The following is a 19,704-nucleotide window of genomic DNA, read 5'->3' on the forward strand; positions in this document are numbered from 1 at the left end:
AACAGCCCTAACCCTCTAACCCTAACAACCCTAACCCTCTAACCCTAACAGCCCTAACCCTCTAACCCTAACAACTCTAACCCTCTAACCCTAACAGCCCTAACCCTCTAACCCTAACAAACAACTCTAACCCTCTAACCCTAACAACCCTAACCCTCTAACCCTAACAGCCCTAACCCTCTAACCCTTACCCAACACAGATGGATTAGGAGGGTAGGGCTAAAGGGTTACGGTGGCACATTATGTCTCTCTATATGTGGATCAATGAGTACATATATGCTATCATGATTTCTAATTAATGTTTTCATACATTATATTTTGATTATATTCTTTGTCCTCCCCCAGCCCTATCTAGTTCCTCTCCACTCAACTTCATTCTCTCTCTCTCTCCCTCTCTTCTTCCCTATGCCCCACAAAACGCAAGAAAACAGAAAGTCAAAAATAAACAACAAAAACACAATAAGACAAATTAACAACAAAACAAAGATTTCACAGAAACAAACAAACAAACAAACATGGAGTCAGTTAATTGTTGGCTAGTTACTCCTAGGTATGAGGCCTACCGTCAAGTATGGTTAATATTCCCAATGACATCCCATTGCAGAAAGCATTTTGCTTTTGGCAGAGGGTAAGCATTGCAGATAGTTTCTCAGTTAGGGGTGATGCTTTGTACCCACCTTCCCTTCTCAGTTTTGAGATTTGGTCTGTTTTGAACCTGTGCAGGTCTCCTGCATGTTGTCACAGTCTCTGTGAATTCATATAGGCATTATCCCTATTATGTCTAGAAGAAGCTGTTTCCTTGGAGTCACCTACTCTCTCTGGCTCTTAGAATCTTTCTGCTTCCTCTGGCATAGACCCCTGAACCTTGAGGGGAGGGGCTTGATAAACACCATTTTGGCTGTGTTGTATTTTGTCATCTCAGTGTGTACTCTAGGTTGGCCTTATGCTGGCTGTCTTCCTGCCTCACTACGCAAGTGCTGGGAGCACAGCATGCAACATGTATATATATAGCTTGAAAGGACTCTCCTGGTGGTTTGCTTTGCAAGACCCCATGTGTATGTTAACAGGTGGCTTCTGGTTCAGCTCAAATAACTTAAAAGTTCCACATGTATTACCATTGCCATTCAGTTAAGTAATTATGTACAGGGGCTGGGGATCTAGTTTCGTGGTAGAGCCTGGGATTTTTATGTGCGCCGACATGGGTTCACTCTTTAGCAGAGAAGGAAGTAAAAGGAGAGAGTTGAGGAGGAGGTAGTAGTTATGTTTTCATAAGACACCGTCAGAAAGACATAGCCCAGAGGAATGCTTCCTTGTCTCCCTCCCTCCCTTCTTTATTCCCTGCTGAATCTAGATCAATGCTGCCCCTCCACCTCTTCTATAGCCAATGTGCAGATCCCTCAGTGTTGATGAACAGAGTCACATAGTGTTGACTAGAAGCAGAAGAAATTCTCTCCACATTGTTTCCAGCAAGTTGCTCATCCACCTGTTACCCAGTCCTTTGCCTGCTTCATCCCTGCCCTGCCCATCCAATATAGTCCCAGAGCTTCCCTGTCTGCACACTCTCCCTCCAACCATCTCTATGGTTCTCTACACTAAGTGTACATCCTACTTCATGATGAAGTTGTGAGCATCACAACTTGACAGTTATCCCTGATTTATTTCTCTCCATTCCCTCTCCTTTTTTCACAATTGAAAATCACCTAGGGATCTTTAAAAATCACTAGTCCTGTGTGAGAATGTTAAATAATAAAATAATTCATAATCTCTTTTAAAACTACAAATGTGAGGGTCCTATTGCTCAAAGTACACATTAACTATCTTTGGATGCAGCCTGCATTTCATAAAGCACAAGACCCCTTATTTGATTCTCATATATACCTGTGAATGACTACCATTCCACTTAATTCAAGACTCAAACCAAGGTTCATCCAGTGAGGATCTCTGCTTAACAATCTACATGTGTCTGAGTCCAGACCCAGAAGGTCTAGTTTAGTCATGTTTAGTTTGAGTCGTGATTAGTCTAGTTTAGGACTGTACTTGGCTCTAATATCTTTAGTGCACACCATCAAATGCTTTATTTTAATTTTACACCGTGTATATGATATGTACACGTGTGTGGATGCATGCTCCTGAACACATACATGCAGAGGACAGAAGAGGATGCTGAGGATCTTGCACACCCTGCCTAAGTCTCCCAGCCAGCCAGTTTTCTCACTGAACCTGGAGCTAGACTGGCAGTCAGTAAGCCTCCAAGATCCTCCTGCCTCACATGGTATATCACTGTAGTTAGAGACGCAAGAGGAAACTCCCCAAGCCCCAGCCCTGGGCTTGTACACACATGAGCAGCTTTTTATGTGAATCCTGAAAACTTAAATTCATATCCGCATGCTTAAGCAACGAGCATTCTTACCTACTGGGCTATCTCCTCAATTCCTGTAAGTGGTTTTTATATGCTCTAAGCCATTAGAAAAGCAGAAATACAAGAGAAGTATAAATCAAAAACTGCCAAGTCAAGTCAATTAATATCACCTTAGGTGTTAGAGGTCAGCAGAGACCAAAGAAGAGGCCTGAGTTTTGCAGGGGTTTGTAGGTAGACACAGAGAGCAAACTTTCTCCATTAAGCAAGCTTGGACTGCAGGGAATTCAAGTGTTCATGTTACCCGTGGGCATGTCCCAGAAGTAAAAGTAGCTTGGATGGATGTCACACCATCAGTCAACAAACCTTGCTGGGACAGAAATTGCCATCTTAAAACCATCTGTGACAAGCCTGTCAGTGTATCACTTGGAAAACTTGCAAAACAGCTTTGAGAGTTTCAGGGCAAACCTTGGAGGGAGAGGACTTGGAGAAGGAAGTGCATGAGGTTTAATTAGATCAAAGGTCTTAGTCCCTTTTTCAGCACGACAATAAGGCCTTTTGTTTAGATGTTTTATATAAAGTTCTGTCTGGAGATAACAGGAGGAAGGTTTTCTCTAAATGCTTGAAGACCACTAATCCAGAAGCTCATTTAGAACTGTAGAGTGTGCCTCCTCTCAGCCAGTGTCATAACTGAAGTAGCTCCATAGACTCTGCTCTCTGGGAAGTAGGGCTCTGTAAGCAGAAGGCCATCTAAAGGCAGAAGGAACCCCACAAAAACATTCACCATAGCTCCTGCTGCTCAGAGCCAACTCAGCCTATCCTGATGGAACTCACAGAGTCTGCACACACAGTGTTCTTGCAAACCACACAACTTGTTTATTGCACTGTTTTGAATCCTTTCATTTTTTAATGTTTTCTCTTTACAAAACAATATATACCCATTTAAAGACAGAGTAAAATAGAGGTCTTAAAAAGGGAAAAGGCATTTGTATGTGTGTGTGTGGGGGGGGGCAGGGATATACATGAGTGTGTGTATATTATGTGGTGTATGTGTGTGTGTGTGTGTGTGTGTGTGTGTGTGTGTGTGTGTGTGCACATGCTCACACCACTGCTTAGGAACTGAATTAGAACTATTGGAGAAACTGCAATCTTTGGCAATATATATGAAAAGCCTGACAATCTTATGTGGACATTGAGTGAGAAATTTGACATGTGAGCATTTGTCCTAAAGAAACCTTCACCTGTGTTCCCAAGGTCTCTGCAGTGTCTGGCCTAGGCTCTGAGTTAGAGTGATAGGAGGTGGAGGGACAAGGATGGGACTAGCAGAAGTGGAGGGAGGGAAACTGCTGTCAGGAAGAAGAACACATTTTTTAAAATGTAATTTTAAAAGGTTGATTAAAAGGAAAAAAAAAGCAAGCAAAGAAATCTTCACTGTATTACTGAGGTCCCTGCAGTGCTTGGCCCAGGACTGGGAATTAAAGAGATAACACCACAGGAATTGGACTTGGGCCCTTGTGAGCAGATTTATTTGAAAACCTCACCCTGCCAACATCATACCTGGCATCTCCTCTGCTTTGCAGAGTGCTGAGGTTTTCCACTCAAATAGCCTGCTGACCTCATCTCCACCAAGCCCTCTCTGTCTATGCTGGAGGCTCTAATGCAGTCCAACCACTGTTGCCACACACCACACCGGCTTCCCATCCCCTTCTATGGTTCCCCATGTGAGCAGCCAGGCTGTAGTAGTTAGTGTCTTCTGGCAACATGGTTGCCAAGGAGTCTGGGCATGAAAAGCCGCTCCAGGTCTTCTGAGGACACTCTGCCCTCATCCCCCTGATATCTCCAGGCTGCAGTCCTGAGGTGGCTAACTCTTTCCATTCCCAGCTCCTGTTGGGCCGTTCACTTCACTGAGTTTTCTACTTCCCACACACATTGCAGAGTCACTTTATACTATAACATACCTGCACTGTATAATACGCACACTCTGCCCTTAATGTGTCTCCTTCCTGAGTCAAACACACATTGCTTGACTTACTCTACCCATATCACTGTCCTATACAAGAGCAATAATAGAAAAATTTAAATAATAAATCATACAAATCTAGGCAACAATAATAGGCTAGTTAATATAATGGAATAGTATTTGACCAATAAAAATGGTGGTATAGTAGATGAAAAAGCAAGAATAGCAAGCCCAGTATACACTGTAGAGAAAGACCACAAAGTAACTTCTTTTAACTAAGTATGAAACAAGAGCCCATCAATAATACATTTCTAGCTTATAGAGTTATAGTGCTTTAGTTTTTCCTTTTCATTGTTGTTGTTGTTGTTGTTGTTGTTTTTCTTGATGCAAGATTTCTTTACATAGTCCTGTCTGTCCTGGAACTAGCTCTATAGACAGGTTGGCATCATTTTTTTCCCTTTTTAAGACCTCTATTTTACTGTCTTTAAATGGGTATATATTGTTTTATAAAAAGAAAACATTAAAAAATGAAAGGATTCAAAACAGTGCAATAAACAAGTTGTGTGGTTTGCAAGAGCACTGTGTGTGCAGACTCTGTGAGTTCCATCAGGATAGGCTGAGTTGGCTCTGAGCAGCAGGAGCTATGGTGAATGTTTTTGTGGGGTTCCTTCTGCCTTTAGATGGCCTTCTGCTTACAGAGCCCTACTTCCCAGAGAGCAGAGTCTATGGAGCTACTTCAGTTATGACACTGGCTGAGAGGAGGCACACTCTACAGTTCTAAATGAGCTTCTGGATTAGTGGTCTTCAAGCATTTAGAGAAAACCTTCCTCCTGTTATCTCCAGACAGAACTTTATATAAAACATCTAAACAAAAGGCCTTATTGTCGTGCTGAAAAAGGGACTAAGACCTTTGATCTAATTAAACCTCATGCACTTCCTTCTCCAAGTCCTCTCCCTCCAAGGTTTGCCCTGAAACTCTCAAAGCTGTTTTGCAAGTTTTCCAAGTGATACACTGACAGGCTTGTCACAGATGGTTTTAAGATGGCAATTTCTGTCCCAGCAAGGTTTGTTGACTGATGGTGTGACATCCATCCAAGCTACTTTTACTTCTGAGACATGCCCACGGGTAACATGAACACTTGAATTCCCTGCAGTCCAAGCTTGCTTAATGGAGAAAGTTTGCTCCTACAAACCCCTGCAAAACTCAGGCCTCTTCTTTGGTCTCTGCTGACCTCTAACACCTAAGGTGACATGAGTGTCCCTTCATCTGCAGCTGAATATAGTACTTTACACACAGACCCTACAGCACTTTTAATAATATACTCCTAACATTTTGTAACATTGGATCTAACCTAGGCTATAAACACTACTTAACTGAATTCTGCTGATAGGACTGAAAACTCTCACCCAGCCACTGATATTCTTATATTTATGTTTGCATCTTCCTGTTTCTGTGGGCTTGAGAGATCCTGATGAGGTAGGGGGAGGAATCCAATGGTTGACATCATTGGGATTCAGGCAACAGAATAACTATTATAAGTCCTGACTTAAGGAGAGTCCATGAATCATCTAGGAAGGATTATCTGGAATCTAACACTACTAGATTCAGCTTCAGCTCTATTGGTAGGAGGGGACACTGTGTTGTCTAGTGGAGTATAATGGACATTCCTTGAAACCCCTGAAGCCCAGGCAATATGTTAGCATGTGTACATTATGCAGCTAAAAGGCTTCATTTCCAAACAAAAATTCCAATCTGCTGTTTGCAACTTGTCCAGAAAAGTAAGATTCAGTGGAAGGAAGGCTGTCAAAAAAAAGAGACAAACTACCTAAAGTCCAGAGAGCACACCCAGGCAGATTCCAGACACTAAGCACAGGGCTGTTTGGAGCTGAATACGGTGGGCAACCACACAGAAAAGACAACTATGCGTAAAGAGGTAATTCCGGGACAGTCTGAAGCAACAAACAAGAACACAGGAGCACAAACCAGTTAGGTTTTGAAATGGGAGCAAGAACAAGATGGTGATTGAAAGCAAAGAATGGTGGATACTCAACTTTCTAGAGCCACAAGAAAGAGCCCAAAAGCATGAGGATGCTTTTAAAGTGGAGCAAAAACAACATGGTGGAGGAGTGCACTCATTTATAGGAGACTCAGCTGGCCAGCCTCAGAGAGACAGGTGGTAGACACTATATGTATCTGTGAAATTATCATACACAGAGATCATGCAGGTACGAGCAGACTGTTCCCATGGAGCTAGCTTCACTGTACATGAGACCCTGCACTCAGAAGACATGCTGTCATATCATTGGACACCCCAGTTCCCACTGCTTCCCACCTGTAATTCAAGCTCTCAGATTGTGGAGACAAGAGGATTCTGAGCTAATGATCAGCCTGGACTACACAGCTAGACTGTCTTTTAAAATGATTTGTAAAACCAAAGAGTTTAAGCAGTATCTTCTAGAGGATAGATGAAAATATACTATAGGCTCAAATCACGTAATTTATTGTATTAGTGTGCATACTAAAACAAGGGTAGAGTATCTGAGTTCAAGATTTACATAAAAATTGATTATTTGTAACACTAATATTTACAAGGGCGGTTCTAACTTTTAAAGTGTGGTTTTGTTATTGACTGGCAGAGTATTGCAGTCTGTGTCAGTGATGTCTCAACTAAGAAGCTGCAGGGCTTCACTCTGCTCTAGTCCCCTTCCAGGGCTGGCTGCTTCGGAAGCCTTTATTTAGTATCTCATAACATCAATGCTGGATCCAGAGGAAACTATCCAGTCATCACTAAAGACAATTAAAAGTCATTAACTACTTTTAATATTATAAAAGTATATATACTTTTATATATTATGTATTATATTATATATTAATATAATATTGCTATAATATATAAAAATAATAATATAATAATTTCAATGTAATTATATAGTATAATAAAATATACATCATATATCATATGTAACATAATATATATGTATTATATATTATATGATTATATATTATTGCATTATTACATAATGTATATTATGTAATTTATTATATATCACCTATTACATGCAATAATAGGTAATATGTAATATATTATATATAGCAATATATTATGTTATATGTTGTGTGTTATACATTAGTTATTAAATATTAATTAATTATATTAATATTATGATGTGTATATTATATTATATATCTATAATATAACATAACATACCATTATGTTAATATTGCTCATATAAAATCTCATATATTATATAATAATTATATATAATATAGAGATTTATTAATATATATTGTATTATATAATTTAATATATAATTATAATATTTAATAACTCATATAGAAATACAAAGTATAATATATACTTTATACATAAATATGTGATTTTTTTCTAAAAACAGAACTTTCATTTGGGCAAAAAGCTTACATGGACATGTAAAATACAGTCATCAAGAGCAGGACAATTTGAAAACAGTTTCCAGGAGCCTAAGACAGAGCGAGTGAGAAAGGTGTTGAGTCCCACATATCAAATAGACACTTGGCTTTCGAGGGAGGATGAAGTTTGGGAGTACTTTTCCCTCAGTGTGTGGCCCTTGGACTGTCATTGAATTGTCACCTGTGTGATGTTAAATTTAGTGGCATGTGATCTCCCACTCAAGGACAAAGTGTAAAATGAAAGACTGCTTTCCTGGTGGCCTACAGGACAGACTTCCTTGTCATCTCCCGAGCAAGGCACCAGGGTGGTGTGTGGCCCACAAGTGACTAACTCTCTGCTCGTTACCCTTGCCACTCTGAAACCCTCTCCATCCACCTGTTGGGGTGATCTCCCAGTCACTGCATATTTCAAGTACACACCCAACACAATTGTATTCTTATAATACAGCAGGTCAACCATACATTAGTACATGAAACTAAATGTAACTGGAAACAATGTATGTCTAAACAAAGAAAGTACTCAACACATGAAATACATTTTAGTGGTCAGCCTATATTTATTTCAACTTTGTAGGAAAGTGGTTTGTCACAATTTTACTAATGTGAATGTTGCCTTTTTTATAATTCATAATTTAAAATATGCAATTCTCTAACTCATAAGTAGAATGTACAGGTGTTACATTGATTCTTGTAGCAAAGGTCTTCAAACAAAATGGCCTTTTTGTTCCTTTCATTGTTTGTTTTTTGAGACAGGGTCTGGCTACCTAACTCAGGCTGGCTTCCAACTCCTGATCCTCCAGTCTCAGCAAGAATATAGCTGTGTGACACCAAACCAGGCACAAAACTGTTTTATTCCTCTAAATTTAAGAATTTAAGAACATTTCAAAATTACCATGTCAATAATGTTTTCTTGCTAGAGTGCACATTAAGCTTTATTGGTATGAAAAATTAAATTAAACAATTAGTATTAGGTATTTTTACAAATCTATAGGCACTACCAAAATATAAATAAATAATGACTGGTATCAAAGTAGGTTTTAAAATATTTAAATCTAGATAACTTAATTTTCAAGCTTCTCTCAGTGACTAAGAAACCCTGTCTCTTACATCCCTGGCATCTGGGAATAGCTAGTGGTTTCCCCCATTCACTGCCCCACACTGTTCCCAGGACCCAGTGGGGATAACATTTAGTGGAAATACCCAACAGCAGAGAGATAGAACCTGAAGAGACCACCTCTAGTAGATAGACAGGGCCTCCAGTTGAAGAATGGGGCAATCCACCCATCTCAAAATCTTTAACCCAGAATTGTTCCTATCTAAAGGAAACATAGTGTGTGTGTGTGGGGTGTGGGGAATATGGAGCAGAGACTGAAGAAAAGAGAGAGCCCCACCTTGGGACCCAACCCATCGGCAGACACCAACTCCCTTACTCTATTGCTGATGCCAAGATGTGCTTGCAGACAGGAGACTGGTATGGCTGTCCTCTGAGAGGCTCTGCCAGCACCTGACTAAGACAGATGCAGACATCCACAGCCAGCCATCAGACTGAGCCCAGAGGCCCCAATGAAAGAGTTAGGGGAAGGAATGAAGGAGCTGAAAGGGATTGCAACCCCATAGGAAGAACAACAATATCAACCAAGGTGGGCTGCTCGGAGCTCCCAGGGACTAAACCACCAACCAAAGAGTATGTACATGGGTGGAACCACGGCTCCAGATACACATGTAACAGAGGACTGCCTTATCTGGTATCAGTGTGTGGGGAGGGGGGCCTGTGGAGGCTTGTTGCCCCAGAGAAGGGAGATGCCTGAGGAGTAGGGAAGGAGTGAGTGGGTGAGTGGAGGAGAGAGGGGGAGGAAGTGGGAGTTTACATAGGGGAGACCGAGAAGAGGGACAACATTTGAAGTGTAAATAAATAAAATAGCAAAAAAGAAACACTGTCATTAAACATTTTATCAAGGAACAGAATAACAGAAAAGATAAAAACTAAATAAAAAATTTAAGTATTGATATTTGAAAGGATACTTACCCTTTTGACTCCCTCTTAGAGGATATTGCCTGAGTTTTTCAATAATGTCAACCACAATCAGGGACAACAGAACCAGAGATACTGGCAGATCAGGTAAGGATTCGGGCAACAAATTAGCTGAGCCATTGATATTCTTTTGAACCTGTTTTTGGAAATCCACATAAGCACATTTAATCAGTTTGCTTTATTCATTCTAAACTCTGTCAATAGTTTTCAGACAGTGTTAAACTTACTGTAAATTTATTTAATGAAAATTTCAAAGCTCTGGTTTTAGCTTTTCAGGTTTGAACCACAAGTCTTTGAACCATTTCTAAATACTAATAATGATTAATTCAAGGTTTTATATAAAATAGAACCCCATAAATGAATACCAAAATACAATAGTATATATAGCTCAGTTGGTAGAGCTCTTGCCTAGCAGATGTGAGGCTCTGGATTTGATTCTCATTTCTGGGGTGTGTGTGTGTTTCTGTCTGTCTGTCTGTCTGTCTGTCTGTGTCTATGTCAGTGTGTGTTTGTGTGTGTGTGTGTGTCTGTGTGTGTTGCTCATCTCTGTGTGTATCTGTATGTGTCTGTATATATTTCTGTGTGTATCTGTATATGTGTGTGTGTGTGAATCAGAATGTATGTATCTGTGTCTGTAAATGAATGTGCATAATTGTGTGTGTGTATCTGTGTGTGTGTGTGCCCAGTAAAAGTGAAATGGGTCATTCCTTTCGATTCCCCTGCTAAGCAGAACTCTGACAGTCCTGGGAAGCTAAGCCTAGCTTTCTTCTTTATCTGTTTATGGTTTCTATAAAGAACAAACAAAAAAAGATACTCATGCATCATATTCATGGTGAAATATTGGAAGTTTTCTCTCTGTAACAAGACAAAGATGCCTTCATGACCAGTTCTAACGAGCTTGTCCTGGATATCTCAGAGCTCATAACAAATCAAGAGAAAGTAATAAACTGTATTTAAGAATAAAAAATTAAACATCATTCTCATACACTGTGTGACTATATGTGGAGGAAGTGCTCCCAAAGGGATATATTATTCTTAATTACTAATGACAACAAAAACCTAAAAACAAAAATGTTTTTAAAAGATAAAACCACAAACTGCAACTTCAGTCAGCAAGTCAATTATAATGCTCATTCTAAAATGTGTGTGAAAATTAAAAGGGCAAAAAGATGTAGAAGAAAGAGAAGATAGAGCAATTTTATCGTCTGCTTCTATAGAATGCTTATAAAGCTACAAGTATAAGCTGTGTGGTGTGACTGAGCACAAGGTACACAGGCAAAATGACAAAACAGGAAGCATGGGGACAGGTCACTCACATGGACACCCAACTTAAAGAGGACTCTATTGAAACAAAGGACTGGGTTTTACAAAACAGTACTCAGCTCATTGGGAAAAAAAAAAAAAAAGCAAAACAAAACTTGACCCATCCCATCCCAACACAACATAAGAAAACACTTCATTAAAGCTGGACTGTGGATCCAAAGGAAGGGGAGGAGGAGGAGGAATAGGAGGAGGAGGAGAAGGAGGAAGAAGAGGAGGAGGAAAACACGTTGTCCAGAAGATGAGATGAAATCTTTAGGACTTTACACTTTAGATTCAAAAGTCATCTCAGTTCACTCACTAGAAGCATTTTGCACAGATGAAAGAGTTGGCAAATTGGACTATTTTAAGAAAAACAAAACAAAACAAAACCTTTTCATCAAAAGACACCAGTAAAACTGTGAAAGCAAGTGCTATGATGAACATGTTACAGTGCATACATTTTAAAAGGGTTGTAATTTCACATCAATTTTAAACAAGTCTTCATATTTTTTTTGAGATTATAGTATAATTACATCATTTCCCTTTCCCTCTCCTCCCTCATAATTCTCCCATGTCACCTCCTCTCCACCTTACTCTCTTTCAAATGGTCTATTTTTCTTTAATTGTCAGTGTGTGTGTGTGTGTGTGTGTGTGTGTGTGTGTGTGTCCTAAATACATAAATACAACCTGCTCACTCTGTAAATACATTTTAAAAGATAAGCAAAGATGAATGAGCAAAGATGAAAAGATGTGCAACCTTGCTAATTTGGAAAAAATGAAATCCTAAAATCCAATAAGTTTCAAAAATCTGTCCCGTGAATGAGCTAAAAGACAAAGGGCAAGTACTATTAAAGAACAGGAAGTCTGGGGATCATTCATTCTCTGCTCCTGGTGTCTTCAGAAAGACGTCAGCACAGTCTTCTTTGATACTTGCTTAGCATAATTGATTGTGTATGGTGATTGGATATTGTATAATATATAACCCATCTATTCTACTCCTATGTGTTAAATCAACTGATGCATCACACATCTGTAAAAATGTTTGACCTAGTTCCTGGAAACATTAGCTTAAAATGGCAATAACTGAATTTGTCATCAAGAACAGAACTGACAGGGATTGGGGGGGGGGGGGTGGGTATGGGAGACTTTTGGGATAGCATTGAAAATGTAAACGAGAAAAATACCTAATAAAAAATAAATTAAAAAAAAAAAAAGAACAGAACTGACCAGACTGAGGAACTGGCTGACGAACAGAGTCCTTGCCTCAAGTGTGCAAGGCCTCAGGTTTCATCCTCAACACAGCAGCAACAACAGAAGAACAGTACCTGTTCAACTAAAATGGAACCACTGCACCATTGGACTGGGCTGGTGTACCTCAGAGGTACAGTACACACTTAGCACCCATAAAGGCTCAATCTCAACACAACAAAATCAATGAATTATGATAGCTTCAAGATGAAATACTTGTGTCTGTAGCAATGAACATAAGTCTACTGTGTCTGGACATAAACACATGAATGACCCTCATGTCATACTTTTGAATAAAAGAGGAGACAATCATCATTATGGAATCAATAAGCATAGTTGTAATTTGACTTCTCCTAATAGAAAATTCCCTAATAGGTAGGAAAATGGCTCTGTTGTAGAGGTCACAGTGAAGGGAGGAAGGAAAGGGAGGCCTGGCAGAGCCAGTGGGGATGAAGCTCTTCAGGCTACATTTCATGACCTGAGTTTGTTTGCATAGGGATCAGTTTTGTGGCATTCTATTGATACTATACAGCTGTACTTCAAGTAGGTTTCTCTTTATGTGTGACACTTCAGTGGGAATTTAATAAAAGAAGAAAAGACATTTATACAATAAGTGAAACATTTTAGGAAATAACAAGGGAAAAGCTACCATATCCCAGGACTCTTATCACTTTATGAACTGAAATTAGAACTCTTGGGACCATCTTCTCCATCCCTCCCCACAAGTGATGGTGTTCTCTGTCCCAGTATCTTGCAAGTTAAAACATCACTGGTAAGGTCTTTCCTGACTTCTATAAAAAGTAAGGGTCTTTCAACCTATGATTTTGCCTATGATAGTCCTGACTTATGGTCTGGTTGTGTGCTGGAAATCTTTTGAATTCATATTTCATCAAAACAAAAGGCTATCAACATAGTTAACATGTGCAAACTATTTATCAGTGGGTGATTTAGCAAAGATAAGTGTGTAAGAATGTAGATCAACTGCTACTCTTTACTCTTTCTGACTCTGCAATATACTCTTGTATCATATACACAAGCACAGAAGTGATTTGTGTTTAAAAAACTAAATGCCAGACTACTCCTCAAATCAAGGAAGTAACAATTATCATACAATAATGAGGGGGGCATGCACATGTGCACATAATCAATTTGGAAGAAGACTGGAGTAAAGTAAGCCGCAGAAAGTGATTTGGGTCTACTACTCTCTTGAAATTCAAAACCATGTCATTTTATGATCTCATGCTCTTGCAGTAGAAGGAATCAGAATCGCATACCTCGGTGACTGCTACGGAGAAGCTGAAGCTGGGGAGAGTGGTGAGCACAACACACATGACCAGAACAGGTCGCCTAGCAAAGGAGAAAAAAAAATAAGCAACAGCCATAGCACGGCCTGCCCACAGTTCCTGTTAACATTTTGCTAATTTTATAGTTCCTCTTTCATTCATCTATAGCTTTTTCTAAGAAGCTCACTGCTTCCCTATTTCCATTTCCCAAATGTTTGAGCATGGCAAAAAGTAACAATATGCAGAAAAAAAGAAAAGAAAAAAGCAGAATTCCTTTCTCTAACAAACAGTTGGGAGGATTCCCAATAGCCCAAATAATTAGTAAACTAGTGATTGAAATATTAAATAAATATCATAATGTATTTTATGACAGGGAAGAATTAAATGGATGCTTACCATCCTGAATTAGCAAGACACATACAAGAGCTTTGGGGTATGTGTGAGTGCACACACAGAGGGACAGTAGAGCATGCATGTGGAGGTCAGAGGATAACTTAAGGATTATCCTCCTCTGCACCTTGTTTGTGGTTTGGTTTCCCATTATCTTACAGCTGGGTGTGCTGGACTAACCCATGAGTTTCTGGAGTCTCCTGTCTCTGCCTCCTAACTCCCCATAAAAACACTAAGTCTGGTCCCCTATGAGGGTTCTGGAGTTCAAGTTCCCTTGCTAGTGGGATAAGCACTTTACCCAATGAGCCATGTCACCTGCCTAACAAGCTTTTTTGTTATAATAAAATATTTATCTCTCCATTCCCTATAACCTTACCTTAATTACATTCATACAAAGTGCTCCTCAGTATAAGAAGTATTGAATATTTCAAAGTATTAATAATTCTTCCTTACTTTTGCATGTCTTTCTTATCCCAGCTCCATCTTAGACACAACATAATCAACATAGGAGACAGAAACCCCTCTGAAGCTGTACCCACTACAACCAGCTAACACTGGGTACTGTGGGATTTAAAATAAGTATATCAGAACTAGTTATTTTGTACTTTTAATAAAATAAAATGTAAAGAAGGAAACTGATTGTTTTGTTTTGTGTCTCAGATCAGAAGTACATTCCTCTAGTGTGAAGCTACCTAAAGGACCATGGCTAGGGACAGCAGCTAAGCATGCCTGGGGTTCCCATGCTCATAACCCGACTTCTGAAAGAGGAGAATGTCTAGAGGATTATTCCTTCTCTAAATAATCTCCCTCAATTACTGAACACATTTCTATGCTTTTAATTACTAACCTACTTTCCCGGGACACTTAACACACACTGTACTTTCCCCTCAGCTCTAGACTTAGACACCTAACAGACATCTCTACCTGAAAGTTTAAGAGGCAGTCCAATGTATATATATCTAAAAATAATGAAAGTCCTCCCCCACACTCACTGTAACACACCACCCCTCCCCCACACTCACTGTAACACACCACCCCTCCCCCACACTCATTGTAACACACCACCTCTTTCTCTCCAACTTCCTGTGAAATCCAAGACCAACCCAACCTCTGCTAACACCAGAGCTTGTCCTTCGTCAGCTCCTACTTGTAATTTTTCCTTACGGGTTTCCTGTTAGAGCTTCCGTTCTTGAAACCATTTAGTGTCTTCCTCTCTTGATCTCTGCCTTATACCTTGGAATAGGGTCTCTTGCTGATCCTGAAGCTTACCAAGTCAGCTGGACTTTGTGTACCCACAATGCTGGAGTTACAGTACACACATCCAGTCATGCCAAGCTTTGTACACGAGGGCTGGGGATTGACACTAAGTTTCTCATGCTGGCACCCTTACCTATCTTGCCACCTCCCCTGAAGTCACATTTTAAAATGTAAAACACATTTTGTTACTGTATCTCCAAAAACCGGAGGTTGGGGACAAAGGATAGGGAATTTGTTCACAACAGTACAAAGATTCAGTCTTGAGAGATGAGAAGGTTCATAGACAGATGGTTGACAGTGATAGTTGCCCCGCAACACAAATGCATTTAATACCTCTGCGCAGTACACAAAATGGTTCCAGTCATAAATTTTATCTTAAGTATAATTTACTGCAATCATAGACATCTCTGGTGGACATGCAGTGCATTTGAGATACAACTCATCCCTCTCACCCTAGTCCACGCTTTCTTTGAGAAATCCTTCCTCCTGTTTTTCCTCTTTTAAAATGATCTACCTTCCCCCTACTTAACTCCAGACACTCCAGCTCTCTGCTTATCTCATTTTCTCTCCTCGCTGGCTTCTCTTCAGTCTCACACTACCCGTTCCTTTTGCTAGGGCCTCCCTGCAACATCTGCTTTCCTGTCTCCACACTGTTATCTCCTGCCCCACACAGGTTGCCTTCCCCACATTTCTTCTCTGCCTGATTTGTACACTTGACCCTTATTTTAAAAAAATAAAATCCAAGATTTATTTATTTCCTTCTTTTAAAAAAAAGATTTCTCTTATTTATATGAGTACACTGTAGCTGTCTTCAGACACACCAGAAGAGTGCATCGGATACCATTACAGATGGCTGTGAGCCACCATGTAGTTGCTAGGAATTGAACTCAGAACCCCTGGAAGAGCAGTCAATGCTCTTAACCACTGAGCCATCTCTCCAGGCTCTATTTGACCCTTATGATGACCTGATATCCTGCTGCTTTTCTTCTGGCTTTGTTGCTTGTCCTCTTCTTCTTTCTTCAACTCACAAAACTGAACTTATTTATTCTTTGTTTCCAGCATCTAGATTACTATTTTCTGAATCTTTTTATGTATATGATCAGTTGAGAATCTAGTGAATTCTGAAATAACTTCTCAGGATAAAATCTATACTTGATTAAAAATAAAATGCAAATGTTCGAAACAAATGAAATTGAAATTATCTATAAGTCTTTTAAAATAATTCTATAAGTCTCAAATCTTCTTACAGAGCTATGTACAATGAATTCAAGTTCTCTTGGAATTTTAAACACAATAATTCATGTACCTACCTACTGATGTTCTTCCCCAGTTGTGGAGTGCTTAAAGCTTGATTGAAAATTGTAATCGGTCATAGGAACAATATAGTTACTACTGAATACCAGATTTTAAGGAATCTGATTCATCTGTTGTGTCATATGAATAGATTACATAATAAGTTATAGTTCCTGAACATAGTGTTATAGATTGCTGCCAACATTCATTTTACATAATATGCAACATGTAATTATATATGTAATTGCATAATATGTAACATGTAATTGAAGTAGCTTTCAATTACAAGATATGTATCTATTAACTATTCTATTAGTTTGGTATTGTACTGTAAAATATTTGCTACGTACTAATAGAATAGTTAATAAATAAACCCTAACCCCTACTTATGTTTGTTTTCTTTAATGGGTGTCAGAAATCTTCAATTCCTGCTAAGTCCTGCTTATAGTTTATTTGTAAGACATGAATGGACTGATGTGCTTGCCTGAAAGACATGACGAAGTCACAACACCCAAGGACCTTGGAACACAGCCTCATTTGGAAATGGAATTTTCAACACAGAATGATCCAACTAAAATAAGATCACTAGAATGGCTCCTAACTCAATATGACAAATATTTTTATAATAGACATGGAAACATTGGGAGAATCTCATGTGGCAGTAAAGGCCGAAAGCATGGTGATCCCCATATTCGCCAAGGAATGCTACAAAACCATCTGAACCCAACAGAGGTTAGGACAGAGGTCAGGAAGAGAGGTCACTCAGATCCTTCTGCATCAGTCCAACTGATACTTTGTCTTGGGCTTCTGGGCTCTAATCCAGTGAACAATAAACTTACCTGGTGTATATAGCATGTGGCTGAGGACACTTTGTTCTAGCATGTCTAGAATGTAAGCCACTGAGCAGGAGAGATGCTGCTGAAATGTCTGACAGTGCAAACTCAGCTTGGGAAAGGAGTAGTGGGAGATGCACCAGAAAAGTCTAGTATACCTTGGAGAGGTGGCTGGAAATGTAGATGGTACAGGAGATTCTGGGCAGAGCTCAAAGAAAATGTCTATGGTCTGAGAAAACAGACATGCTTTAGTGAACAGAAAGGTGCTAGAAGTTTGACTGGCAAGGTGCTTCTGGTGTGTGAGGTAGAAACAAGGAGGACTTTATTGGGATCTGGAAGGAAGGAGGCACCTTTTGTAAGATGGCAGGTACCTTGGTGCAAGGAAAACAAAACTTACATATCAGTTACTTTTTCTTCACAGGTGACAAATCACCTGGCAGAAGCCATGTCGAGACAGGAAGATTTATTTTGGCTCACAGTTTCAAAACATCAGGATGCAGAAAGCAGGCTACAGCTCTCAGCAGAAAAAAAAAAGGGTGGTAGATATTCTTCACATGGCAGTGGACAAGACACAGAGAGTTGAACCTGGGGAATATATGCTCTTCATTCTCCACTTCTAGTCACCTATTTACAGTACCCAGATCTCCATCTTCTATGATCTTCACAGCAGGGAACCAAGGGCTAAAAGCATGAGCCTATGGGAACCTTCCTGGTCCAAACAACAACTTGCAAGCAATGAATCACATACAGCAACGCTGAGGCCTGTATTCTCCTCATTATTTGTGGTAAAAATTAACTATAGGGAGCAATACATTTTTTAAAATCTGTGGCAGAAAAGAAACTAGACCGTTAATGTTTAGAAAACTTCTGCCCCATCCATATTGAGAGGAGGAGGAGTGGCAAAAATATGTTCAGAAGAGAAGATGGAGATCGAGGCTTGTGACTTCGAACCACATCAGCAGAAGGACTTGAGTGGAAGATGAGAGACAAGGGCTAAGATGAAAGAAGGCTGCTCGGCTTCTGGGACTCTAGAGAGGAAGTGAGCTGATAGAACTATTTAGCTACAAACATGTTATTCCAAAATAGGGAAGAGTGGCTCTAACTGGTTCAGAGGCTGTACAAGCTGAAGTTTCCTCTATGAATTCAGAGAGCAGAGGCTACCAACCATGAGCCAGCATCCCGGTGGTCCTGGAAGGTGGGTCCAGAGAACAGAGCATCCAGCCACAGAAAATCATCCTCAAGCCTTCACACCGAATGGAATTTTCTGACCTCAGTTGGATAGTTCTCAGAAACCATGGCTTTTCCTTTCCTGTTCACTGTTTATCTCTCAAAGAATCGGTGATGCCTGTTTTGTCCCACCATTGTATTTTGGAGGCAACATACTTTTTAAAAGATCTGTAATTTTTTACGGACACCCTCGTGTGTGTGTGTGTGTGTGTGTGTGTGTGTGTCTGTGTCTGTGTCTGTGTGTGTATGTGTCTGTGTGTCTGTGTGTGTGTGTCTGAAAAAGCTGGAAGAGGTCATCAGATCTCCTACAGCTAGATGCTTAAAACTGAACTTTCATTTTCTGCAAGAGCAGCAAGCATTCTTACTTAGTCCTTCTCTTTAGGTGCTACAATCTACTTTTTGTCTGGTTTCACAGGGTCACTGATAGAGAGGAATTTTGACCCAGGACAAGTTCTTTCCCAAGTCTTCCTTATAAAATGGAGATTTGGGGTACTTTGGAATGATGTTTAGATGAGCTTTGAACACAGAACTGATACTGAAATGAATAAGACTTTTTTAAAAGAGGGCAGGGTAAGTGTTCTTTCTGCAACAAACAAATGTGAAGTTTGAGGGTTCTAATGGTGGTATGCTCTGGGGTAAGTTTGTGTTCCAGTTATGGTTGAGTCTCTATTTCTAGTTCCTCAGAATAGAAACAATAAAAAATTGAAAGTACTTTATTAAAGTAAAGTAATTAAGTTAAAATAGGATAGCAGGATAGATTTTAAATCAATATGATAGGAAAATTTCTGGAAGGAGAGATGAACAAAGGGAATACCTGGAGAGGAATGACAGGAAGGATGTCATGTGATCATGGAACTCAAGACCAAGATGGCTGACCACCAAGATGGCTACATACTTCCCGATAGGCATGGAGCACACTCTCCCTTAGGTCTCTTCAGAAGGAAGCAACATGGCTAATTCTTTGACTTCTGACTCCTAAGTGTCTAAGATTTTGAGATAATAGTTTTGTTTTGTCACCAAGTTTATACACTTTGTTCTAGCAAGTTTCAAATGCTGCAGCATAACACTAGAAGATAAAAATTTCAGCTAGAAT

General features: G+C 39.6%; 1 protein-coding gene across 1 annotated transcript in view; it reads right to left on the reverse strand.

The window, feature by feature from the left end:
- Tmem236 (transmembrane protein 236) overlaps positions 1-19,704 on the reverse strand; it is a 45,792-nt gene that overhangs the window by 14,911 nt on the left and 11,177 nt on the right. Inside the window, exons 2-3 of the mRNA XM_021157085.2 lie at positions 13,603-13,675; positions 9,773-9,914 (exon numbers count right to left, since the gene is read on the reverse strand). Of these exons, the coding sequence (XP_021012744.1) occupies positions 9,773-9,914; positions 13,603-13,675 (215 nt within the window). The remainder of the gene's footprint in view (positions 1-9,772; positions 9,915-13,602; positions 13,676-19,704) is intronic.

Source organism: Mus caroli, unplaced genomic scaffold (genome assembly GCF_978045245.1).
Source record: "Mus caroli unplaced genomic scaffold, Mus_caroli_1 scaffold_2, whole genome shotgun sequence".
NCBI classification, from domain to species: Eukaryota; Metazoa; Chordata; class Mammalia; order Rodentia; family Muridae; genus Mus; species Mus caroli.